We start from the raw sequence: 23,747 nt of genomic DNA, 5'->3' as shown, positions 1-23,747 counted from the left end.
CACTCCAGTGTCACCTGGGATCGAGTTCTGCTGGAGAAGAACACGACATTTATATCAACTTTCCCAGTGTCAGCCCTTTTAGCAGAGCCCAGCCAGGGACTGAGCAGAGCAGGCCATCCTGTGAGTCTCCGTGCCTGCCTGGGATACCTCTGGGTCCAAATTCCCAGGGACAACAGCTCCCCAGTGCTGCCCTCCCCTGCTGTTATGACCTTGCCAGAGAGCAGGGAAGAGGTCTTGTCCCAGGCTGCTTTCTGGACCCAAAGCCATTTTGCCTATGTAGAAGCAGCTCTGCTTCTCCCCAAAGGTGCTGGAGGGAGCCTGTGGGGAGCAAAACCTTGGTGTGTCCTCATTGTCACCAGACCTGGGCCTAAAACTGCAGGTCTGTGTCCAGTGGCATCACAGACAGAGCCTGTAGATGTGAAACTTGGGGAGCCATGGATTAGTGCAGTGCTGAGTTAAAGCTCTTAATAGTCTTTCCTAAATTAAATTATTGTGTGATTATTTGATTCAGCTGTGTCCTGCCATTCCCACAATGATTTCCCACATGGAGGAGACCCGTGCCACAGTGGCCTCTCCGAGCACCTGAGCTGAACTCGTTTGGTGGCAGAGGATCATACCTGCCCCCTCCTCAGCAAAACCCTCGCCAAGCTCCTTTTCCCCTTCCCAACCATCCTCCTTTCCCAGCAAAACACCTCCCACGCTGCCGGGGAGGATGAGGGCTGGCAGCTCTTTCCGCAAAGTGATGTTCCCATGGCAATGGGGATGTGTCGCCCAGCCTGGGGAACATAAGGGGGGCGAACGGCACCTTCCGCATTCCTGCGCGCCCCTTGTGCGGGGCGGGGGCGTCCGAGTCCCGCAGAGGCAGGGCCCCCCCGCACCGCCCCCCGCCGCAGGGCCGGGGGCCGAGCCTCAGTGACGCCTCCCGGTCCCCATTCGCTGGGTCCGCCCGCCCAGCCCTGCCCAGACTGCGGGAGCGCCTCGCCCACAGCCCGCCGGGCAGCCCCGGACAGCGCCGGCAGCCCCGCAGGCAGCGGGCAGCACCGGACAGCGCCCGCAGGTAGGCACCGAGCGCCCCGCAGCGCCCCGCACATCGTCCCGCACATCATCCCGCACATCATCCCGTGCATCATCCCGCGCATCCATCCCGCTCATCCATCCCGCTCATCCATCCCGCACATCCATCCCGCACATCCCGCACATCCCCTCGGGGCACAGCGCGGGATGCAGGGAGGGTCCGCAGCCGCCGGCAGCAGCGGTGGCACCGGGAGCTTCTCGCCCCTCGCCCCGGGGGGTGCTCGGCCGGACCAGGCGGGGGGGAGCGGGCTCAGCTTCTCGCCGCGATGCCGGTGCCCCCCATGCCGGGCTCGGGACTGCGGCATTCCCGGTGGGCGCGCGCACGCCCGCACCGCAGCCGCGCTCCCGCTCCGCGCTGCTGCAGGGGAGGGGGGGCTCGCCCACCGAGAGCCCTCCTGCCTCTCTCGAGGGTCGCCCGATGGCTCTTCCCTGCGCACCGCCATCCCGTGCAGCCCCTTTGCTGGCGGCCAGGCTCCTGCGGCTCTGCGTGTCCCTCAGCCCACCAGGCTGGCTCTGCGCGCCCCCATCCCCGTCCCCATCCGTATCCCTATCCCCATCCCCGTCTGCATCCCCATCCCATCCCCATCCCGATCCCCATCCCCGTCCCCATCCCCAGCCCCGTCCCCGTCCCCATCCCCGCAGCTCGTTTGTCACGCTGGTGGGCACAGGGGCTGGAACCGCCGTGGTGTGACCCCCGAGCAGCTGGGGACACCCTGGGAACTTTGTCCTGTAAGGACTGGAGCCCCTCGAATGCCACCGTCCCCCTGAGCCCCGTCCCTACGCCAAACCCTTGGGATCATGCAGGAGTTACATGGCTTGCTCTGCTCCCAGCACTGCTGTCAGGAGAAGAGGGATCCGAGGGCTGTCCACTCAGAGCCTAGAAAATCTGAGTGATGGGAGGAAGACCCCCCTCTCTGGGGGCTTCTTGCACTGATTTTCTGGAGGAAAGCCAGACTTTGACCTAGATAGTGCCCCAGGACACTCAAAAAGGAGCAGGTTGGGGCTGGGAAATGACAAAACAACGGATGGGGGAACAGTTTCCAGAAATTCAAGCAGTTAGCCCATTGGCAACCTATTGGTTGTCAAGATCAAACAGAAGAGAATTTTTCTTCCTGGCCAAGGTTTAAGGTTCTGGATAAAGAGATTTTTCAGAGCTTCAGGGTGAGCAAATGGCTTTGGTATTTCCTCTTAGAAGGTTATATGAAAAACCCAAAAATTGCGAAATAAAAAAATGCAGTTGGCTGTGGTACAGGCAATTCCTAGCTCTTCCCTGGATGCTTTGCTAGGCTCAGAGGGAGCAAACCGAGGGTCTGCTCTCCCCTCTGCCAGCCTGGAGCCATGAAGGGCTGGTTCATCAGCTCCCCCTCTCGGACCTGGCCCCACATGGCCAGCCTGGAGGGCTGCCCGCAGGGTGCTTGGTGTGTCCTTCAGCCCGGCAGCTCCCGCGCTGCTCCCCCACCCTGTCCCTCCATTCCGCATGTCTGCGGCTGGATTCCCCACGCGGCTGCTTGGCCAGGCTGCAAATCCATAATTGATTCCTTGTGGCTGCATTGGGCCAGCTGGAATCGGCAGCCCTGGTGTTTGGATGGCACATCACGGGCCCCTTACCCACACACACAGCCTGGAGAGAGGCAGGCACCGGGCAGGGACCCAGAGCGAGGATGCTGCCACCCAAACCCCTTCCAGCCCGTGGCCAGGCAGGCTGAGCTCAGCTCCTGGAGGCTTTGTGCCATCCTTTGGCGGTCTTGGCTCCCTGTCCAGCTGCTGTGTCCCTTTCCCTCGCTGCTCTTGGCCCCTTTCCCTCACTGCATCGCAATGACTCATCCTTGCTGAGCTCACCCGCTGGAGCCGCGGCAGGACTGGCAAGGCGGGCACCCACTGGCCCCAAAAGAGGATCCCTCACCTGGCAGCCCCCTCGCTGTGAGCCACAGAGCTCATGGTCAAGGTGTGCAGGCACTGGGGTGCAGCCTGGTGTCACCTGTCCAAACCTTGGCTCGCCATGGGGCAAAGGGGGAGGAGGCAGGATGTGCAGGCCTTGCTGTGGGTCTGGCCACGCTCATTAAATGTCTGCTGGGGGCATCTGGACAGGGAAAACAAAGAGTGGGATGGGGATGTGCAAAGATGATGCTGGGCAGACACACAGTGCCTGATTCCCCAGCTGGGTGCAGTGAATCCGACACTGGTGAGGAGGAGCAGACCCTAGAGCATCTTTTGTGCAAGAAAACAAGTGCCTGCACCCTGAGTGCCCACATCCACGGGGCAGTGGCCTGGCTAACTGCTTCCTCTCCTCCTGGCCAGGTTCTCCTCTCAGAGACAGCCCCCACCGGGCACCTCAGCAGCGAGATGAACCCCACCGTGGGCATCGCTGTCATCCTGACAGGTACCTCCCCTCCTGCTCCCTGCTCCCTGCTTGGCCCAGAGCAGCCTGGAGGCTGCATGGGCACCCAGAGCTTGCTGTTCCCTGCCCAACCCCTCCTGCCTCCCGCAGTCCTCCAGGCTGCCCACTGCCAGATGATCAAGGACCTGAGTGCCTGCCTGCTGGGCCAGAACCTGCGTGTGGACTGTCGCTATGAGAACAAAACCGACAACCCCCTGACCTACGAGTTCAGCATCACCAAGGACAACAGGAAGCACGTCATCCACAGCACCATCAGCGTCTCCGAGAACATCTACCGGAGCCGATCCAACGTCACCATGCACAAGAACCTGGTGTGCCTCCACCTGCAGAGCTTCACCACCAGCGATGAGGGCATCTACATGTGCGAGCTGAGGGCCACCAACGACTACACCGGCAACCAGATAAGGAACATCACTGTTATCAAAGGTGAGACAGGCACTGGCACCTGGCCTCAGCCCTTCCCACCTGCCCCTTGGTTTGGCAGGGCCAGCAGAGAACGCCACAGCTCCCTGTGATGTCCCCAGATCCTCCCTGAGCTCCATAAATGTGTCCCAAGCATTACACACCCTTCAGGTGGGCTTCATCCCGCAGATGGGCTCACTCTGCCCCATCTCACACTGCTTTGCCTGCCTCTCTTGGGCCCCACCTCAGGCACATTGCCTAGATATCCTGCCATAGAGAGCACAGTGGGGATCCTCCACACCTACATCCATCAGGAGCAGTCCTCCAGGCACAGAGACCTGGTGCCCACCCGTTTGTCACCTCAGTCAGGCACAGGCAGGGTAATGCTTCTGAGGCCCCAAAAAAAATCTTTGCTACTACACATTGGGAGGGAAACAGGCCAAGATGGGACATGCTGCATTTCTGTGACAGAGCAAAGGCAAGAAGCTGTGTTCCAGTACCGTTAGAACCCAGTTCCTGAGGGATTTCATTGCCTCTCTTCTCTCCCTCCCCATTCCTCATTCCTTCTCCTCACAGACAAACTGGAGAAATGCGCCGGCTTCAGCCTCTTGATCCAGAACACCTCGTGGCTCCTGCTGCTGCTGCTGTCCCTGCCTCTCCTGCAAGCCGTGGACTTCGTGTCCCTGTAAAAAGCAAAGCACTCACACTCACACACACACACAGAGCGCTCGCACACACACGCACGCACACACCGAGCACCCAGCACCCCGCCTTCCTCGCAGCCCCCGGAAAGAGAAGCTGAAGCGTCTGGAAGCCGTGAAACCTCTCTGTGTTATCTCTATTTAGCCGTATCTCTAACGCTAGCCACCGGCCCGCGCCGAGCCCCGCCATCCCACGCACACACGCCCCGCTCCGAGCATGGGGGCTCTGCTAGGCAGCGTTGCTTCTCCCGTGGCGCCTCCCCGCTCCGTAGGCTGGCTGGTTTGCTTGTGCTGGGAGCACTGGAGGCCTCAGCCTCGCTTGTCCCGTCCCTTAAACTCTTGGGGTTTGCCTGTTCTCAACTGGGGAAAGACAGCTGGACCGGCAGGTAAGAGAGAGGGGTGATGTGAGAGTGTGTGGAGGGTGCCCGTGGTGGGTGCTGTGCCCGTGGTCCCTGGAGGTGACAGGGCTCTTGGTGTCCCCACCTGCCCTGCCTGCCATCCAGCTAATTCCTCACTCTGCTCCTCTCACCCTGAGCTGCCACGGCTGGGAGAGGGCACAAAATGATTCCTGTCTCAGTGAACAGGGGTGGCATGGCATGCTGCTGGGCCTGGCAGGCTGGGAGGATAGAGGGGAGCAGCTCTGGGTGACACCATTAATCCCCCCCTCACCTCCTTAGGGCTCTTCTGGGGCCCTGGGAACGGGCTCAGTGCAAATGTGCTTTGGCAACAAGTTTTTCCTAATCTGTTTCTTACAGCTGAGCTGGAAGTGAGGCTCCTCCAGCCACCATCTGGTACCTTTGGGCTGCCCGAGCCAGAGACATCACTCACTCTCCCCGGGGACCAGCCCTTAGCTGTGACGAGAGAATTGCTGCCAGCACCAGTGGAGGCAAGCAGAGCCTCTCTGAGCTAGCCACAGCCCCACTGCCCTCCCCAGAGCCCTCAGAGCTGCACCCAGACTGGCTGGTGGGAGGGGGTTCTCCTCTGGGAGTGTGACCCCAGGGTCCCTGCAGGGACTCCTCTGCACCGGCGCCTTGTCATCCCCAGGGGAACAGTCCTTCCTCATGGACAGGCAGAGCAGTCTTCCTCAAATCCCACCGTGCTCCTGGGGGGAGCCCGTGTGCCCCTCCTTTCTCCCTCCTCCTTTTCAGCATTTCCCTGTCTCCCTCCAAGAGCAGCAAAGGACCTAAGGGCAGCCCACAACCCCGGTGAGGCCAGGATGGTGCCAGGGGTTGGCGAGAGCAGGGACAGGGATGGCCAGCACAGCTCAGATCTGCCAGCCCAGGGCTGCCCACGGGACCCCGAGGAGCCTCTTCCAGGGGTGGGCACAGGGAAAGGAAGAGGCAGGCAGGAGCATCCAGGTGCATGGGGTGAACCCCAGGCTGTGCCACCACGGCTGAGAGCAATACACAGCAGCTGCTCCCCACTCCTTGCTCTTCTCCAGAGCTGCTTCCCACCCCCGTGCCCGTGTCCTGCCCATCCCTGCCTGCTTGCTTGCTGTCTAGTGCTGCTGAGGCCGTGCCCAGCTGAGGCCTGGCTGTGCCCAGCTCCCTGGGCGTGCTGGTGAGCGCCGGGGCGGGCGCAGAGCCCAGCGGCAGAGCGCCGACACGCCTCGAGTCTCATTTTTTGTGAACATTTGTAGTTGTTTCCACAGCTTGTCGTCAGAGAAATTCTGTTAAGGGAAAAGGAAAAAAAAAAAAAAAAAAGAAAAAAAAAAAAGAACCCTATGAAAAGCAACAACAACAACAAAAAAACAACCTTATCATCCAGGAGTGTTCCTCTGTCTGCACAATAAAACCCTACCTAGGTTGTGTGTTGGAGCCACGGGCGCCCGTGTGTGCGGCGGTGGGGACAGGGGTTTGTGTGGGGCTGGGCTCCAGGACCCTGCTGAGGGGTACAGCCCCCCAGGCAGCCCCTCTGTGCCTCCAGGACCCTGTTGAGGGGTACAGCCCCCCAGGCAGCCCCTCTGTGCCTCCAGGACCCTGTTGAGGGGTACAGCCCCCCAGGCAGCTCCCCTGTGCGTCCAGCCTGTGGGATAGAAACAGGCAGAGGGGCAAGACTCGACTTTCCTGGGCAGGGCAACCCCCTCCTGCCCATCTGGAGCGTGCCCCCCTGCACCCAGACCTTTTGTCCACATCCCTGTCCCTAAACCCCCGGCTCCATCCCAAAAGCCACCTACTGGCCATGGTGGTGGCAGGGAGGCAAAGCAGGGGACCAGGTCTGGTCCTGGCCCATCCATCCTCTGGGGAGGGAATTGCCAGGGATGGAGCGGGGCTGGGTGTGACATGTCCCAAAGCTCCTGTGCCTGTCACCTCAGGGTCCTGCTGGAGCCCCCACGCTCCTGGAGGGGCTGCCAAGGGCTCCCATATCCTCTGAAGAGCCATTCCCTGCCCTGCCCAGCGTTAATATGCCAGCCTGGCACCGGGAGCCACCAGCACGACCCTGCCACCACCCCCGAACACCATTGGTGACCCAGAGTGACGCCCCGACGCGTCCCTCCCTGTTTAAGGGCTGGAGCCAGGGGAGGGAGGGAGGGAGCGAGATGCCACCCTAATTACACCCCTGGGCAGGTGCTGGCTGAGTCACGGGCACGCAGGTGCCGTACCCTGGGCGGGCCAGGCGTCCCCATGGAGCGGTGTCCCCATGGAGCGGTGTCCCCATGGAGCGGTGTCCCCATGGATCCACGCCACGCCAGCTGCCCCCTGCCCACCTCTGCTGAAGGTTTAGGAGGCTCTTCTCCCTACAGCTCACCCCAAGGAGGGCAAAATCCAGCCCAGTTCCTCCCCTCACCCTGATGCTCTACTCCAGTCCTTGCTGGCAGCCATGACCACCCCTCTTTTGTGCCTCCCTGCCCCCCACACACCAGGGTGTGTACTCCTCCCTTAACTCTCCCTATATCCTTTCCCTCCGGTACCTCGACCTCACTCCCCAAATCTCTCCTTTCCTCACCTTACCTTCAGGGGTACCCTCTCCATTCCCAGATCCCCCGCTGCCCCCGCAGCCTCCCCTCCGGGCACCCTCTCGCCCTGGGCCACCAGCCTCCCCTGGTTCACGTCCCCTTTAAGCCTCCCCAGGCTGGAATGCGAGAGGAGCATTTCAGCGCCCTGTGAGGTCAGATAAAGACACTATATTTATCTGCCTGGTAACCTGAGCTCTGAATTTCTGCGGTGGTGTTTTTACGTGGCCCCACAGCCCTCGGGCTCGGCCCCCTCCGGCCACTGCGCTCCCTCCAGGAGTGGAGGGGCTGAGCAGGGGGTGTCCTGTCCCTTGAGAAGGGCTCGGCTGCTGCCCACCTCCACATCGCCCTTCTCCGTGCCAGGGGAAGCTCCCCAGGGAGGATCGGCCCCGAGGGCATCGCCAAATGCCGGGCTGGTCGCCCCTCGCCGTGCCCTGAGCCACATGCAGGTGAGTGCAGGGGGTGTGGTGGGGACACTGCCCCGGGGAGGGGGACACGGGGACAAAAAAAACTGCTCCGCTCTTCCTTCAGCTGGATAAAACCACAGGGGAGAGGGAGAAGGTTCCGAGCTCGCACAAAATCCTGGCTTTGAGCCTCCCTCCCTGTCTCCCGCCTGCCCGAGGGTCCCTTCTTTTTATCGACACCCACAGACCTCAAGGCACAGACCTCACACCCTGGGTGTTACATCAGGGTCCCCCGTGGGTTTGGGGTTTTGCTGCCTGGGGGGAGCAGTGAGCAGCAGGTTGTGCAGCAGGGTGGGGATGTGTCAGCGAGCCCAGGGCGATGAGTCCCGGCCATGTGCTGTGAGCTTGGAGGGTTCTCAGCCCAGGGCTGGCAGGGGAAGGGCCCTGGCCAGGCTGGTCCCAGCTGGATGAGTCACCTTGGGCAGAGCCTGTCATTTTGGGGGGTGGGAGTGGTGGGGGGCAATGCAGTGACAGAGGAACTGCAGCCCCCATGTGTCAACAAGGGTGACTCCAGTCCCTTCCAGGGAGCAAACATCTTGTGGCACATTCCCCGCAGGGCTGCTCGGGGTCACCATTCCTTAGAGGGAAATGGATACCCCGAGGGATTCTGTGCCTTGTTTCCCTTGGGGAATGGGCAGGAGGCTGTCCCACCCCACTGGCACACTCAGCTGGGCACAGAGCCCCTCAACCCCAAACCACTTGTACTCTGGAGCGTGCAAAGTGCCTCACACAGGGTCCCCTCTCTGCCTGCACCACTGCAGAGTCCTGGGAGCTCCCACGTAACCTCCAGGCTGGGACATTGTGTCTCAGGGGACAGGGGACACAGCTCCGAGCCTGCGTAAGCGAGAAGCAGCTGTGCTGTGACACCTTGGATGGAGCCAGCGCTGTGTAAACTGAGCTGAGCCCGCTCTGGGGCTCTGTGGCACTGAGGGGGACAGCTGCCACCGGGCACGGGCAGGACAGAGGGGACAGCTGCCACCGGGCACGGGCAGGACAGCAGCTGGGGACACAGCAGGGGCTCTGCTTCTCTTTGAGCTGAGCTTCCCACTGGCAAGGCTGCCGGAGCTGGAGGCCAGGGCAGGACTCCCCATCACCCCAAGCAGCCCCACGGTGTCCCATTCCCAAGTCGTGGCACTGCTGCTGCCTGGCCTCGTGAGCCCAGACCGGACATTCCTGTGCCTCAGCTTCCCCTGACACCCCGGGAGGATGATGAGGGTGCAGGAGGAGGCCTGACTCAGCCGTACCGGCCCCAGGGCTTTGCCAGGCAGCAGGAAAGCTCAGCACAATGACGGCTGGGGAGGGGCCAGGCAGCCCAGGAAGCGCTGGGAGGAACCGGGGTTTTCTCACACCCCCTCAGCTCCTCCGGCTCCTGGCACGCTCCGCTCTCCCACCGCCCTGGGGTCTGCTCAGATGTGACACGGGGACTTGGAAGCACAGGCAAGCCTGGCAGATGTGACATTCCTCCATGGTAAGGCCTCTCTTCCCAAGGAATGGGGTCGCTCCCGTGTCTGCTCCTGACCCTGCATCCCTCCACCGGCTCCTCCACATCCCCAGGGCAGGTGCTGCCCTGACCTGCTGCCAGGAGCACCTGCTGCCCTCCTGTTCCCAAACTGGTGCTCTCCTGGTGCTGCTGATGCCAGGACAGAGCGTGGGCACCTGGCAGGGAGCGATGGCATGGGGCTGTCCTGGCACTGTCCCAAGCCAAGCTCATCTCTGCTGGCGCAGAGCTGGGAGCAGGGGCAGCCCGTGTGCCAGGCTGCTCCGTGCCCCAGCAGGGCAGGCAGCCAGGCATGTGCTCCCTGGGAGCCCAGGGGCTCCAGCACTCCCATCCTGGCACTCGAGTGCCAGTCCTTGGCTGGGGTCCCACTCCCTCTGAGCGAAACTCCCTGCTGTCCATGTCAAACCCCGACTGGCAGAGCCGCGCTCCTGGTGAGGGCGGCCGCAGCCAGGCTGGGAAGAGCCGGGTGTTGCATTTGGATTATTCACCCTTGGGCCTCCGTCCCCAAACAGGTCTGTGCGCTCCACCTCGCTGCCGCTTGTAAATATTTCCCTCTCCACTGAGGGATGCTGCTCCCTGGGCAGCAACAACAGCGGGAAGCCAGGCTGCCAGCCAGGAGCCCACGGGGGCTGGCTGCTGTCTGTCACCTGCCTCTCCTCAAAGCATTCCCGGGGTGTTTCCACACTGAGCCTCCGGCGGGCAGTGTCCCCCCAGGGCCAGGCAGGCTGTGACCCGCGGGGGCTCCTCTCGCCCGTCCCCAAGCCCGGGTGCGCCCTCGGTGCTGCCGGGGCCGTGCAAGGGACGGGCCAGGCACAGGCTCCGGCACCTCCTGGCTTGGAGCCGGGCCAGAGCCCGCCCCGGCTGGGCTGGGAAAAGCCTTTGAATCAGGGTCATCTCCCGGGTGACTGGAGACTCTCGGAGCCACATGAGCCACTGTCCTGCCAGGGAAGGGACAGCAGGCACCCCGGGCAGAGGAGCAGAGGAGCTTAACTGGGGTCCTGCGTGCCCCAGTGCCACCCACAGCCCCGGGACAGGTAGGGATCCAGCTGTCAGCCTGCTGGAGTGGGAACTGAAGGCAGACTCTCCTCCAGCTCCTGCCAGCCCATGTCTGGGTACCCCTGGCTGCCACACTGCCCTGTCCCTGCTCCAGGTCAGCTCTGTGTGAGCGCTGGGGGCCTCTCTCCCTGTCTCTGTGTGCTCCTCTCCTGCCCTGTGTGACAGCCACCAGCTCTGTGGGAACCAAGTGCTGGCTCTGCCCAGCTGGCAGGGGCATGGCTGCCACTTCACCAGGAGAACCATTGGAGCCAATTCTCAGCTTGAACTACTGATGGGGGCTCACAGGGCACAGGCATGGCAGGGAGACAGGGAAGATGCTGAGATGCTGACTTTGCCTCAGTTTCCCTCTCACTGAAATGCCAGCCCTTAGCAAGCACTCCCTGTGAATAACCAGGGGAAGGTGCTGGGCTGGCTGGTCTCAACCAGAGCTGGGCCTGAGCATCATCTGGAGCAGGCAGTGGAGACATCTCTCCAGCCCCAAGAGTGGGACAGCCACAGGATGGTGTGGCAGGGATGCCAGAGTGGGGCAGAGGTGACTGTGCAGCTCCTTGGTGTCTATGGGGATGTCTGGCTGTTCCCTGGGGCTCCCTTCTGTGGTATGAGGTGCCTGGGGGCACGGGGTTGGCAGTGCCAGCCGGGTTCTGCTATCCCAGACTCTTTGGCAAGACTGGCAGGAGCCATGGTCACACTCTGACCGTGGATCCCCTCAATGTCCCAGGATGTCCAGGGGAGGCAGGAGCTGCTGGGTGGGACCTGCTGGATGCCCTGTGGTGAGTGTCCTGTGCTGACCAGAGCCTGTGGAAGCTGATCCTTGTACTCTTCCCTTGCAGCCGACCCCTCCAGGACAGCCTGCTGAGCCCCAGCCTGCAGCATGTCCCAGCTCTCCTCCACCCTGAAGCGATATGTGGACTCCTCCCGCTACGCCGAGACCACCTACAGCAAAGTGCCCAGCGGCTACAGCTCCTACAGCTCCTATGGCTCCAGCCTGTCCACCGCCTACGCAGACCCCGACAAAATCGGCTTCAAAGCCAGCTACCTGCCCTCCCCCCGCTACCACCACGCTGGGGGGCTGTCCCCCACCAGCGGCTACGACGGCAGCCGGCTGTACCCCGACCCCAGCATCCGCCTGAGCCCCTCGTACATCCGCACGCAGCCGCGGCCGCCCGGCGCCGGGCTCAGCGGAGGCGCCTGCTACACCTTCAGCGGCAGCCCCGGCAGCCCCACGGGCTACCTGCCCTCCGCAGCGCCGCTCAGCCGCCACAAATCCATCAGCCACTCGGACCTGGCGCGGGAGTTCTCGGGGCTGCACACCTCCGACAGCTCCTACCTGCCCGCGGCCGGCGCGCTCAGCGCCCGCGGCAACCTGCAGGGTCTCTACCAGGCTGCCACTCACTCCGAGTATGTCCGTGGCTACCTGGAGAGCTACGGGAGGAGAAGCCACCACAGCAGCCTCTCCACCGGCCACCTCAGCCCCTCTCAGGCCAGCCTGCCACCCTCGGGCACCCGCTGTGCCAGCCAGCCCTGCGAGAGGAGCGATGACCACTGCGACGTGTCCGCCCAGGAGCCCACGGTATGTGGGGCTGGCTGGGGGTGGGGGACAGAGCTGTGCTGTGCTGGGCAGGGATTTGGGCTGAGCTGAGGAGCCTGAGGCTGTGCCTGGGAACCTGAGTGTGCTGCTCAGTGCCTCAGTTTCTGCGTGTGACCCTGGGAGATGCCCTTGCTGGCGCAGCAGTCCCGGCTGGAGCTGCTGAGGCAGCCGTGTGCGAGCAGGGGGGTGTCCTCTGAAGGGCTGTGCTGGCAGGGGACACTCTCCGAGGAGGAAGGATCACCCTGTGCCCAGAATTGTGCCCGCTGCACTTTCTGCATGCATGTGACAGCAGGTGATGGCTCCGGCCCCATGTGGGGCTGACGAGGATTTCCTGCTGCCTCATCCCAGATAGGGAAGGTGACATGAGCAGGCTGGGCACTCATCCTGCTGGCACAGCTGGTTTGTCTGGTGCTGGCTCTGCCACAGTGACTCGGTGCCCAGCTGCCAGTCAGTTTTCTGGTGCCCAGTGATGCCAGTTCCCTGGCACTATCCCTTGCTGCCAGTTTGGGGCCCTGTGCCCCAGCCTGTGTGGCAGCAGTGGTTTCCCCATGGCAGGGCTGCTCTGGGCAGCACCACACGTGTTGGCAGGTACCCAATGCCCTGGGTCCCCATCAGTGCTGCAGCATCCCCAGAGCCCCAGCCCGGGCCGGGAGCAGGCACCGCACACACAGCCCGTGCAGGGGAGCAGCCTGGTAATTTTCCACTCAGGTTTCCTTCCAAGATCTGGCCAGGCTCTGCCTGCATTGTCTCCCGCTGTCTTTCCAGTCACCCTCCATTCACCCATGGTCTGACCTGCCCTTTGCTTCCCTGCGTCTCTGTCCCATCGTCATCGCCAAACCCCGAGGAGAAGTCTTGTCCTGCTCACAGGGAAGCAGAAAAGAATCCCCCAGCAATTTTTGCCTTTGAAGCCAGTGCCTCCATCTTCCTCCTTGTGCCCCTTCTCCTATGAACCACCTTCAGCAGTGCCCTGCTGTGGTGTGGAACCTGCCTCATGCCTGGCCCCCAGTCCTGGGGTGAGGGAGCAGGCTGGGGAGTCAGGGGACTGGAGGATCAGTGCTGTGGAAGGGAATTCCTGCCTCCCCCTCCCACACCAGGCCCTGGTGGGGGGAACCAAGGGGGGCATCCAGCAACTGCTGCAACCACCAACTCTCACAAAAGCCCATACTGCAGGGTCCACACAGTGCTGTGAGTGAGGTGCCAGCCTGCTCCCATGGGATGCCTGCAGGGCAGCAGGGGCTGTGCAAGTCCCAAACCACAGCCCTGTGGTCTGCACGTGATCACAGCCTGGGCTGATGGGCAGCAGAGGTGGCACAGGGTGCTGGGACAGACACCCATGCCAGGGCAGGCAGGGTCAGTGACACTGGCTTAGGTTTCTTTGGTGCTTTGATGGGAACAGCTGCTATTTTCCACTGCTGTGGTTTATTCCCTCCCTTTCCCGAGCTGGGAAGCAAATGTCCCGATTGTAAACCAGACTTGGGTGCCTGCGGCCATGCCAGGTGCCGGAAACAAGCGCAGGCTGCAGCCCCGGAGCTGCCATCGGTTCTGCCCCACTGCCCAGCCCCGAGGGCAGTGCCAGCAGCACCGCTCCTGACGCAGCCAGGCGGCAGCAGGGCTGCCCCATGCCTCCTCCCTTCCCTTTTTCCACTGCCACCTCCTGCCTCTGCACCACAGAGGGGTTTGCAGCCAGGAGTGAGGGTGTGTCCGTGTGTCCCTACCCTCACCATCACTTCGTGCCTCAGTTTACCCCCCGTGGGCAGAGGGAGCTGTGTGAAGATGTGGTTTTAGCCTGTGCAGCTGTGCTGGCTCCCGAGAAGGGCAGGACTGGAGCTGTGCCGGCCCATTAACCACTCTGGGTGTACATAGGGTCAGAAGGCCAGGGCCACCCACAAAACTGCCGGCAGCTCTCCGCAGTCCCATCCTGAGCAGCTGACGTCCCTGGCCCCCAGCCAGGGCTGGCTGGCCCTGCCTGCTGCCACGGTGCCAACCGGGCCTGTGGCAACCTCTGCCCGTGGCAGAAGGTCACCGCTGCAGAGGGGCCAGCTGAGGGCAGGCACCTGCCCCTGGGTGATGCCATCCCACCCAGTGGGGTGTCCCCTACTCTCTCCTGCCCCTGGGTGATGCCATCCCACCCAGTGGGGTGTCCCCTGCTCTCTCCTGCCTCTGGGTGATGCCATCCCACCCAGTGGGGTGTCCCCTGCTCTCTCCTGCTCCAGCCTCACCCTCAGAGCCTGTGTGCTGCTCTCTGGCTGGAGGGGAATTCAGTCCTTGGCCCGGGGTGCTCGATGTCACCGGGGCACAAGGTTCAACACGGGATGTGGCTGAACCGCCCTCTTGCCATGGAACCGGCTGAGCCAGCACGGCGCATCCCCAGGGGCAGAGCTGCCCCAGCTCCCTGTGCAGCACTCAGGGCTGGCTGTGCCCATCCTGCCCCTCAGTACCCACCCGTGCTGGGTGGCAGGAGCCCCGGATTTTGGGGAGCTGTGCCCCTGGGCATGGCAGGGCAGGCTGCAGGAGGGCAGAGGGGCGTGTGCCCGGGCGTGCACACCGTGTCCCCGTGTGTGTGTACGCCGTACACAGCACGGGGTGTGTACATGTACACACATGTGAGCACGCGCGGGCCCCGATTACGACAGGCCTCCTGTTGTGATGCAAAAGAAACCTGGCCCTGCAGATGAATAACGCTGCAAGATGCCTCCTCAGATATTTTTTGCTGGTGCCAAAAATAGTCTCCCTCCCTTCCTCCCTCCCTCCCTCCCATCCCCAGCCAGCCCCTCCGCCGGCTGTGCCGAGCTCTGCTCCACAGGGAAGCTGCATCTGCAGCCATCAGGATTCAGCAGCCGCTGGATGGGGTGTTTTGGGGGAGGAAAGGAGGCTCTGCTTAGAGCCCTCTCGGTGAGGTTGGAGGCTGTGGCTCTGTCAGAGCAACTCAACCACGCTCCCTGCCCTGGTTGCCCATGGAAATTTCCTGAGCCAGCAGAGGAGCACCTGGGCACGCACAGCAGGCGCAGGGCTCGGGCTCGTCCTGCCGCGGTCAGAGGGGTGAAGCCGCGGGAGACGCAGGACTAGGACGCAGGACAGCCGGGCTGGGCTCCCTGCCAGTCTCCGCATCTGCCCTTGCTGCAGGAGAAGAGCTGGAGCCCAGCCCGTGCCGTGCCTCAGTTTACCGAGGGGAGACACCAGGTGGGGTCTTTGCTCCATGTAGGAACTGCAGGGAGTTTTTCCCCAGCGCAAGGCGCTGAAATATCCTCTGAGCTCAGAGCTAATGCATCTCCCAAAGAGGGGGCTTCCCCCAAAATGCCACTGCCTGGGGACCTGCCATTGGCACTGCAGAAAAGACACATGCCCCTTTGTGGGAGCCCCACAACCCTGTCTGGCAGCCCGCAGCCCCTCTCTGGCTACAGGCCAGAGACCCCCACATGCTGTGGGGCTGTCCCACTTTTACCAAGGCAATTTTGGCGAGCAACCCCCAGCTGGGGAGCCCCGCTCCCTGTCCAGTGCCTGCCCGGAGCGCAGCGTGCCCGGGGCCGCACTGCCAGTGCCACCAGCGCTGGGCACGCCGAGCTGGGAGCACTGGGGAGCACGGGGGGGCACTGGGGGGCATTGGGGAGCACTGGGGGGCAGGCACTCCTCCCCGGTTCCTCTGTGCGCGCACGGTGCCGGTGTTGGGGTTGGGGAGCGCGGGGAGCCCCACTGACAGAAATGCCGAGGGGACATCTCCGCAGCCCCCCGGAGTCCCGGAGCGTGTCCCCGGGGCAGAGCCGCCCCTCGCGGGCCCCCCTGGCTCCCGGCGCGCTGTACCACGCGGTGCGCGGGGGCTGGCCGTCACCGAGCCGTCACCGAGCCGTCACCGAGCCCGGCTGCCGCCTCTCCACCCATTTGATGTCAGAGCCGCTCAGGTGCCGTCAGCCCCGCAGCCGGCACCGGCTCCGGCCCCGCACGCCCAGCACGGGGGGCTCCTCTCCTGACCCCGCGCCCCCGGCTGTAGCCAGCCCTGGGCGACCCCAGCCCGCCCGGTGTCCCCTGGCACCCCGCTGCCCGCGGCTGCTCCCCGCCGTCCTGCGGTGCCCGCCGGGGCCACCATGAGGGATTCCTACACGGTGACGCTCCCCGAGGAGCCCCCCGCGCTCCCCGACCTTCACAAGGACCTGCGGCCCCGTGCCTCCATGCCAGGGTCCCTGCTGGTCTCCACCTTCGTCGGGCTCGTCCTCAACAAGACCAAGGTAGGAGATGCCCGCAGCCCCCATCCCCCGGCTTGGGGACAGAGAAAGGGGCACCCCCTGCCCTCCCTGGGGAGCGTGCAGTGCCCTGTGCCATCCCCCGTGCCCGAGGATGGGGTGCTTTGGGGTGGGTGCCCTCCCGGCTGCCCGTGGGGACGGCGTGTCCCGGTGTCCCGCAGGATGGCAGGGAGCAGGTGAACCGCACGTGTCAGGACACCTGGGTTCCTCTCCCAGCCCTGCCCTTGCGGTGACCTTGGCCAGGTCCCCGTGTCCCACCACGAGGAAGGGTCTGCTGGCCACACCGAGCCCCTCGACAGTGTCACCGGAGTGAACTTGGCTGTCCCCAGAGCCACAGTGCCGGGACAGATCTCTCCTGCAGGGATGGCAGAGCAAGGGGCAAGGAGGGCAGGCTCTGGGCACTTATGTAAGTCTGGCTGCTCTGGTTCTCCTGCTGCCCCAGCACGCTCCTGGCACGCGGACCTGGACGGGGCAGGACGCTCAGGATCTTGTCCCTTGTCCCCATCGCCTGTCCCTTGTCCCCGTCCTGCGGTGCAGCCTCGGGGAGTCCCCAGCCGTGCCGCGTGAGCCAGCTCTCCTTCACCGCCTCTGAGCATGTCGTGTCCTAGATAAAGCCCTGTACGGGAGAGGGGGATTAGCTGGAGTTGAGTCACCCAGGGGAGGGAAATCCAGAGGGGGAAATAACACCTCGGTGCACACAGGGCTTGTGCCACGCTAGGGGAGCACCTGACACCCCCTCCTCAGCTCCAGCCCTGCCCTGGGGTTCTCCAGGCTCTGGGAGGAGCTGGCTGTGGGGGAATGCAGGATCTGTGGGGAGCTTTGCACCCACATGGGCAGGACTGGCCGGTCCCTTCTGGCACACGGCGGGAGCTGCCCAACCAGGACAACTGGACAAGCACGTCCTGGTGGGGATGGCTGGGGCAGCTCCTGGGGGTTGCTGCTCACCCCTGGCACCATGACCTTCCCTGGGGTAGTGCTGGGGACATGAGCAGGGCCTTGGGGCTCAGATCCTCCAAGGGATGGATGTAGGTTGTTGGGACAAAGGCCCACCTCTCCTGCTGCCATCTGCTCAGGGACCAGAGCCAGGCCAGCTCCTCCAGCCATGGTGTGGCACTGACCTGTCACATCCTGCTGGACACCCTGTGTCCAGCTGAGCCTGCCCCCAGCCCAAAAAGGCACCAGGGACCTTCCTGGCACTTTTGGACAGCAACCCCCTGGCACTGTGTGGGCAGCCACATCTGGGGACAGCCCTGCTCTCTGGGCACTGCGGGGGCACCCGATGGCACAGAGGGCAGCTGGTCAGCCTGGAGAGCCCCTGTGCCCACTCAGGGTGCCCGGGGCGCCCCTGGTTCCGGTCCCTGCCGTGGGGGGTGATGCCTGAGCCGTCGCTAAGGAGCACGTGTAACTGGATCTGGGTTATTTTGGGCTGCTGTCAGGGCTGGGTGCTCAGCACCTCCCACACACACACCAGCTGCTGCTATTTCGGAGCTGCTGGGCCCCCTCCTCTCCTCTCGCCTCCTCTCCTCCTCCTCAAGCCTGAGGTGGGCAGCTGGGGCGTTTGCCTAAGGATCCTGAAATGCTGGGCATCCGGGGGAGCACCATCAGCAGTGTGACCCTGTTGGCCCTGTCAGACCCCCATCCTGCTCCAGGGAGGTTCATCCTGCTGCTGCCCTATGCAGGGCTGGGAGCAGGACCCCTGGGTGGGTTCCCACCAGTGCCCCCCACCAGCATCCTGTCCTGCACACTGGGAGAGGGGTGGTGGCACCCCTAAACCTCTCTGTGCCCTCAAAGAGTGATGATGCTTCCCCTCTTCAGCTGCCCATGCCCATCTTTGCTTTTTTTTCTCTGGGAGCACCTGCAGCACCTGGAATTGCCACCTCATGGCACAGAGAATGGCTGGGAAGGACCACTGGGCACACAGCCCTGTTCCCTGAGCTGGCTGCTGCAGGGCTGGGCTTGCACTTTCCCAGGTGGACTTTATCCTGCAAAACAGCTGTGCCAAAGTCTGGGCTGTGCTTGTGCAGGGTGTCCTGGAGGGGATGGACACCTTGAGCTAGCCAGACAGGCAGTGACAGGGGACTGTGCTCCTTCTGCAGCGTGGGGCAGGCACAGGGCTCTGCCCACACTCCCCAGTGTCCCCAGGGGAGGCAGCCTGGGCTGCTGGCCTGACCTGCAATCCAGGGCATGGGGCAAAAGTGTTGCCAGGCAGGGAGAACTTTGAGCCCTGTGCATTGTCTTGAGCAGGCAGGACGGGGCAGGCCAGCCATGGTTTGTCACCAGAGAGCTGCTGGCTCTGCCCATGATGTCACAGCGGGATGGGGCCTCAGCTCACACCTGAGGCTCTGCTCCACGGGCAGGTCTGTGGCACCATGGCCTCGCTGGGCTGCCCACAGGCATGGCCAGCCCACCACCCTCCCAGCCCTGTTCCCTCTCTCTGCAGAGCTCCAAGGCCGTGCAGGGGCTGACTGGCCTGCGGAACCTCGGCAACACGGTGAGTGTGTCCCCATGCTGCTGGCTCACACCCGGCACATCTGTGGGGCAGGGGGAGTCCTGTCCCTTCACCTCACCCCAGTGCCCACACCCTCACCCTGGCAGCTCCCTGCACCCCTCTCCCCACAGTGCTGCCTGAGGAAGAGCATCCCTTGCTCCTCAGACTTCATCCCTGTCCTGTGCCCATCCAGCCCCAGTGTCCCCCTGCCATGGCCTGCCTCCCTCTGCTTCCCGTTGCCATGGTTTTCTCTTCTGCCTCCCCCAGTGCTTCATGAACTCCATCCTGCAGTGCCTGAGCAACACCAAGGAGCTGCGGGATTACTGCCTGCAGAACCAGTACCTGCGGGACCTCAACAACAACAGCCGCATGCGCACGGCGCTCATGTCAGGTACCTGCCCCTCCCCGGCCCCTGGCGGCTGCAGGGGCTCCCCTGCAGCAATCCCTGCAGCAATCCCTGCAGCAATCCCTGCAGCACACCCCCACGTCCTGCAGGACCCCCACCCAGAGCTCAATGCTCCTCCTTGGGCTGCCCAGCCAGCAGAGGATCAGTCCTTGAGAGCCCAGAGCGTGGCCCTGAGCTGTCCCCTCGGGGCCATGGCAGTGCCACCTCTGCTGCTGACCTGCCTCTGTGCCTGCAGAGTTTGCAAAGCTGATCCAGCTGCTCTGGACCTCGTCCCCCAACGAGAGCGTGAGCCCCTCCGAGTTCAAGACGCAGATCCAGCGATATGCCCCACGCTTCGTTGGCTACAAGTAAGGTGGGGTGGGCACAGGGCTGGGGGGAGCTGAGCCCCCTGCAGCCTCTCACTGGCCATGCCCTGTGTCTTGCAGCCAGCAGGATGCTCAGGAATTCCTGCGGTTCCTGCTGGACGGGCTGCACAGCGAGGTGAACCGTGTGCTGGTGCGGCCCCGCGCCAGCACCGACACCCTGGATCACCTCCCGTAAGTGCTGGCACTGCACAGGCCCCAGGAGAGGTCACTGCCCGCAAGGCCAGCCCAGGGCAGTGACCACACTGGGCTGGGTGGTGGGGCTGGTGTCCTCCAGGCCATGCTCAGTGCCCTGCTGTGTCCCCGTCCTTGCAGTGACGACGAGAAGAGCCGGCAGATGTGGAGGAGGTACCAGGAGAGGGAGGACAGCCGCATCAGCGGTGAGCAGGAATGGGAAAGGGAGGACAGGGCTGGGCTGGGAGCAGGGTGGGGAACCAGGGGTCTCACCCTGCTCTGTCCCACCCCACCAGATCTCTTCGTTGGGCAGCTGAAGAGTTCTCTGACCTGCAGCGAGTGCGGCTACTGCTCCACAGCTTTCGACCCCTTCTGGGACCTGTCCCTGCCCATCCCCAAGGTGAGGGAGCCCCAAGGATCCCTGTCCCAGACTCCCTGCCCCACATTCCCTGTGCCACACTCCCTGTCCCTAACCATCCCTCTACTCCCACAGAAAGGCTATGGGGAGGTGACGCTCATGGATTGCCTCCGGCTCTTCACCAAGGAGGACGTGCTGGATGGGGATGAGAAACCGGTAAGGGGCAGGGGGACTCCCTGGAGCAGGCAGGACCCTTCTCCCCTCTGTGCTTGTGTTGGTAGGACTGTGGGCACTGCCCTCACCCTCCTGCTTGTGCTGTTTACCTCCCACAGACGTGTTGTCGCTGCAAAGCCAGGACAAGGTGCACAAAAAAATTCAGCATCCAGAAGTTCCCCAAGATCCTGGTGCTTCGTATCCTTTGGGCAGAGGGGTGGGGATGGGGGATGCTGTGGGGGGGGAGAGATGGGTTATGGCAGGCTCCCCTTTGGCTCCTTGACGTGACCCTCCAGACCTGAAGCGCTTCTCCGAGGCCAGGATACGAAGCAGCAAACTCACCACCTTCGTCAACTTCCCGCTGAAGGACCTGGACCTCCGGGAGCTGGCCTCGCAGAGCTGCAGTGAGTCCCAGCCTCTGCATCCCAGCCTTTGCTCCTGGTGCCTCCTGGGCTCCTGCTGTCCCCAGCTGGCGGGGGGCAGAGGGTGTGAGGGGTGGGAGGCACAGAATGCAGGTTGCTAACACTGAGCAGCACCCCTGCTCCCCACAGACCATGCCGTTTACAACCTCTACGCCGTCTCCAACCACTCGGGCACCACCATGGGGGGACACTACACAGCCTACTGCAAGAGCCCTGTGTCCAGCGAGTGGCACAGCTTCAATGACTCCCGGTGAGCCTGGGCTGGGGGCAGCGAGCAGGGACCCCCCTGCAGGGGCTGGTGGTGGTTGGTGGTCAGGACAAACTCAGGTGTTCTCTATATTCTGGTGTTGAAGTTTGTGGTTTATTATATCGGGTGTGGGTGAAAAGGGCTCAGCTGGAAGCTGCCAAATGCTGCTCAAACAGGCCCAGAGGAGTGAGATAATAAAGGGGGTAAAAGCAAGGGTGAGGGGTGCAGGGACAAGAGCAAGGGAGAGAGAGGGTGTCCAAAGCTGTAAGAGCAAGAGAGCTTTTACAAAGTCTTAAATCTCCTTCTATATTGAATATTCTACTCTTTCACTAACCAATCTAATACAAAATACAAATTCTCTAACATTTGCATACAACCTATAGGAATCACTACATTACCATGTTTTACTGCTTTCTTATCTCTAAACCTTATCTTGGACCCTTCCTTTCATGCCTGGAGAGGGTCTCTGCTGGCTCTTTGGCATTATCTTAACAAAGGAAGAAGACCTTCAGGCATCCATAGGGTTGTTCTCCAGCCACTCAGTCGAGCACTGCTTTCATCTCAATCTCACCTACAGTTTCTATATTCTTACCACCTTTTGCTAGGCAATCATATCCATAGGGCATTCCTATTTCTTTCCCCCCTGCATCCCCGTGCTCAGGGCATCCCACCCCCATGCTCACAGCTCTCCTCTCCCCCCGTGCAGTGTCACACCGATGTCCTCGAGCCACGTGCGCAGCAGCGATGCCTACCTGCTCTTCTACGAGCTGGCCAGCCCATCCTCCCGCATGTAGCCAGCCCCGCCTCCCTGGGGACCCCCGTGCCGCCCCTCCCCGCCGGCTCCCCGGGCCTGGGGCACTCGGCCCCCCAGAGCCAGAGGGAGGCGAAGAGGAGACACCCCCGAGGTGGCTGCAGAGGGAGGCTGGGGACAGCCGGGAGCAGAGCCCGGGCAAGGAGATCCCAGCTCCCAGCTGAAGAGGGACTCGTGACAGAACAGGGCTCAGGCAGCTCAGGCACCTTCTGATTGCTGGCATTTGGTTTTTACCTCGGGCTTTTAGTTTCTTTTTTCTTTTTATTCCCTTTTATTTTTTTTCCCTTTCCTTTTTTTTTTTCCTTTTTTTTTTCCCTTTTTTTTTTTTCTTTTTTTTTTCCTTTTTTTTTTTTTCTTTTCTTTTTTTTTTTTTTTTCTTTTGTGTGTAATAAAAATCCTAAGCAAGGGACTCTACAAGAATGGGGCCACCTGTCCCATTGACTCAACCGGGACTTCTGCTCCCCTGGGACAGCACCCAGAGCTGGGGATCCAGGAGAGCCTCACACATCCCTCCTGGCCTCTTGCCACTCCTGTATCTGCTTGGCCATCCCAGAGGATTTGTGAACTGCTCCTGACCTCCTCCCGGCACTTCCAAACCTCCTGGCAAAGGACTCCAGCCCTCCGGTGGCCTCCGTCCCATCTCAGGCAGCACATCCCCTGCAGCTGTCCCACACACACTCCTCAGAGCAGCCTGAGCCCAGGCCCAGACTCACGGACAGGAGGGAGGAAATCATTTTGTGGAATTTATATGTATTTATAGTGGACTTTGCTTCAACCTGGAGCCCCCCGCCGCCTCCTGCCTCTCCAGGGACTCGTGCCAGGGGCTGCTCCTGGTAGGTTTTTACCTGCCTCCTCATACGACGGTGCCTTAAACCATTCAGGGGAGCGGGGGGGGGGGGGGCCGCGGGGGTCGCACAGGAGCCTGTGTGGGAGAGGGAGGGGAGGACAGTGGTTTTCCGGGACCATCTGCAATCGGGGCTTTTTTTTCTCCCTGTGATCAGGAGCCCCTCCTGGGTGCCCGGGGACCCGCCTTGCTGCTCTGTCCTCCAGCTAGCAAATGCCAGTGGCCTTTTTAGCCTTTAATTTATTCTCCTCCCCGTCCTGCCTTGTCTGAGGTGCATCGGGAGGAGACACGGGCACCATCCCAGCCCTCGAGGCAGCTCCATCCAACCCACACCCGGCCCTGCGGGCACGGGCTGAGCGCTGGCACCAGCATCCTGCCCAGCCTGGGGCATCCCAGCCGGGCTCAGGGGGGGCACGGTGGGCAAGGGGGGCTGCCTGCAGCAGGAGCTGGGCTGGGGCAGCGATGCTGCTTGGCAGGTGGCTTGTTTACTGTGTAAGCAAGACGGGTGGGAAGCGTCTCATACAAGGGAGACTCGTGCAGGAATAAATCTGAGCTTGAACAGGGCGTTGGGTGCGTGTGTTCTGTCTCTGGGTGGGGTGGCACAGGGTGGGGAGCTGCCACAGGAGCATCCCTGGACCAGGAGCGCTCACCTGGAGCATGTGGGTGCAGGTGGCAGTGCTTGGAGGGAAAAGGAGCCTTTCCAGCCCCACGGAGCTCCCACGCTCTTCCCTCATAACCTCTGAACAATGGCCCCTTTCTGCCCTGCTTAGAGACGGAGACAGGCATTAAGGGGCAGCCGGAATGAAGGTGGCAGGGCCCGGGCAGCCAGCGAGGGCAGGAGGGACACGCTCAGCCTGGGGTCCCCAAAACAGCCCCTCCAGTGCTGCCCCGAGCACTGAGGAGCCCAGAGGCAGCTGGAGACTCAAGGTCCCACATGGGGACCCCCCCAGCAGGGTCCCAGCGGGGTGGACAGCAGCACTCATTCCCCTTTAAGACGCTGGTTCTCCGTGCCAGAGCCTGACCTCGGCATCCTCAGCTGAGCTGGATTAACGG

The 23,747-nt window shown here is 62.7% G+C and overlaps 2 protein-coding genes across 5 annotated transcripts; both read left to right on the top strand.

The window, feature by feature from the left end:
* Positions 1–728: 728 nt before the first annotated feature.
* THY1 (Thy-1 cell surface antigen) lies at positions 729–6,392 on the top strand. 2 transcript variants are annotated; one of them, XR_013776846.1, is made up of 5 exons: positions 788–1,057; positions 3,373–3,454; positions 3,563–3,898; positions 4,451–4,961; positions 5,331–6,392. XR_013776846.1 is itself a non-coding variant. In XM_079326940.1 (4 exons), exons 2-4 carry the CDS (start codon positions 3,418–3,420, stop codon positions 4,561–4,563), a joined length of 486 nt encoding a protein of 161 aa, XP_079183066.1. In that variant the 5' UTR covers positions 729–1,057; positions 3,373–3,417; the 3' UTR covers positions 4,564–6,392. The 2 variants fall into 2 exon arrangements, 1 of the variants encoding a protein (XP_079183066.1); XM_079326940.1 differs by having other exon boundaries at positions 729–1,057; positions 4,451–6,392.
* A 1,330-nt stretch (positions 6,393–7,722) lies between these two features.
* On the top strand, positions 7,723–23,258 carry USP2 (ubiquitin specific peptidase 2). 3 transcript variants are annotated; one of them, XM_079326905.1, is made up of 14 exons: positions 7,723–7,977; positions 9,350–9,460; positions 11,377–12,116; positions 18,810–18,860; positions 19,125–19,248; positions 19,499–19,610; positions 19,689–19,799; positions 19,941–20,005; positions 20,096–20,199; positions 20,293–20,373; positions 20,490–20,568; positions 20,667–20,774; positions 20,922–21,042; positions 21,746–23,258. In XM_079326905.1, the coding sequence occupies exons 3-14, from the start codon at positions 11,418–11,420 to the stop codon at positions 21,831–21,833; spliced, it is 1,743 nt and encodes a 580-aa protein (XP_079183031.1). In that variant the 5' UTR covers positions 7,723–7,977; positions 9,350–9,460; positions 11,377–11,417; the 3' UTR covers positions 21,834–23,258. The 3 variants fall into 3 exon arrangements, with proteins under 3 accessions (XP_079183031.1, XP_079183030.1, XP_079183032.1); XM_079326904.1 differs by lacking the exon at positions 9,350–9,460; XM_079326906.1 differs by lacking the exons at positions 7,723–7,977; positions 9,350–9,460; positions 11,377–12,116 and adding an exon at positions 15,765–16,354.
* The last annotated feature ends 489 nt before the right edge of the window (positions 23,259–23,747 follow it).

Source organism: Erithacus rubecula (assembly GCF_903797595.1).
Source record: "Erithacus rubecula genome assembly, chromosome: 25".
NCBI lineage: Eukaryota > Metazoa > Chordata > Aves > Passeriformes > Muscicapidae > Erithacus > Erithacus rubecula.
This window is presented reverse-complemented; position numbering and strand designations above follow the sequence as displayed.

Bases quoted from the DNA above. Each gene is read 5' to 3' on its own strand.
- THY1 (XM_079326940.1), top strand. From the start codon at position 3,418: ATGAACCCCACCGTGGGCATCGCTGTCATCCTGACAG. The intron at 3,455-3,562 runs GTACCTCCCCTC...TGCCTCCCGCAG, and splicing joins CATCGCTGTCATCCTGACAG to TCCTCCAGGCTGCCCACTGC. The intron at 3,899-4,450 runs GTGAGACAGGCA...TTCTCCTCACAG, and splicing joins GAACATCACTGTTATCAAAG to ACAAACTGGAGAAATGCGCC.
- USP2 (XM_079326904.1), top strand. From the start codon at position 11,418: ATGTCCCAGCTCTCCTCCACCCTGAAGCGATATGTGGACTCCTCCCGC. The intron at 19,800-19,940 runs GTAAGTGCTGGC...CCGTCCTTGCAG, and splicing joins GACACCCTGGATCACCTCCC to TGACGACGAGAAGAGCCGGC. The intron at 20,200-20,292 runs GTGAGGGAGCCC...CTACTCCCACAG, and splicing joins TGTCCCTGCCCATCCCCAAG to AAAGGCTATGGGGAGGTGAC.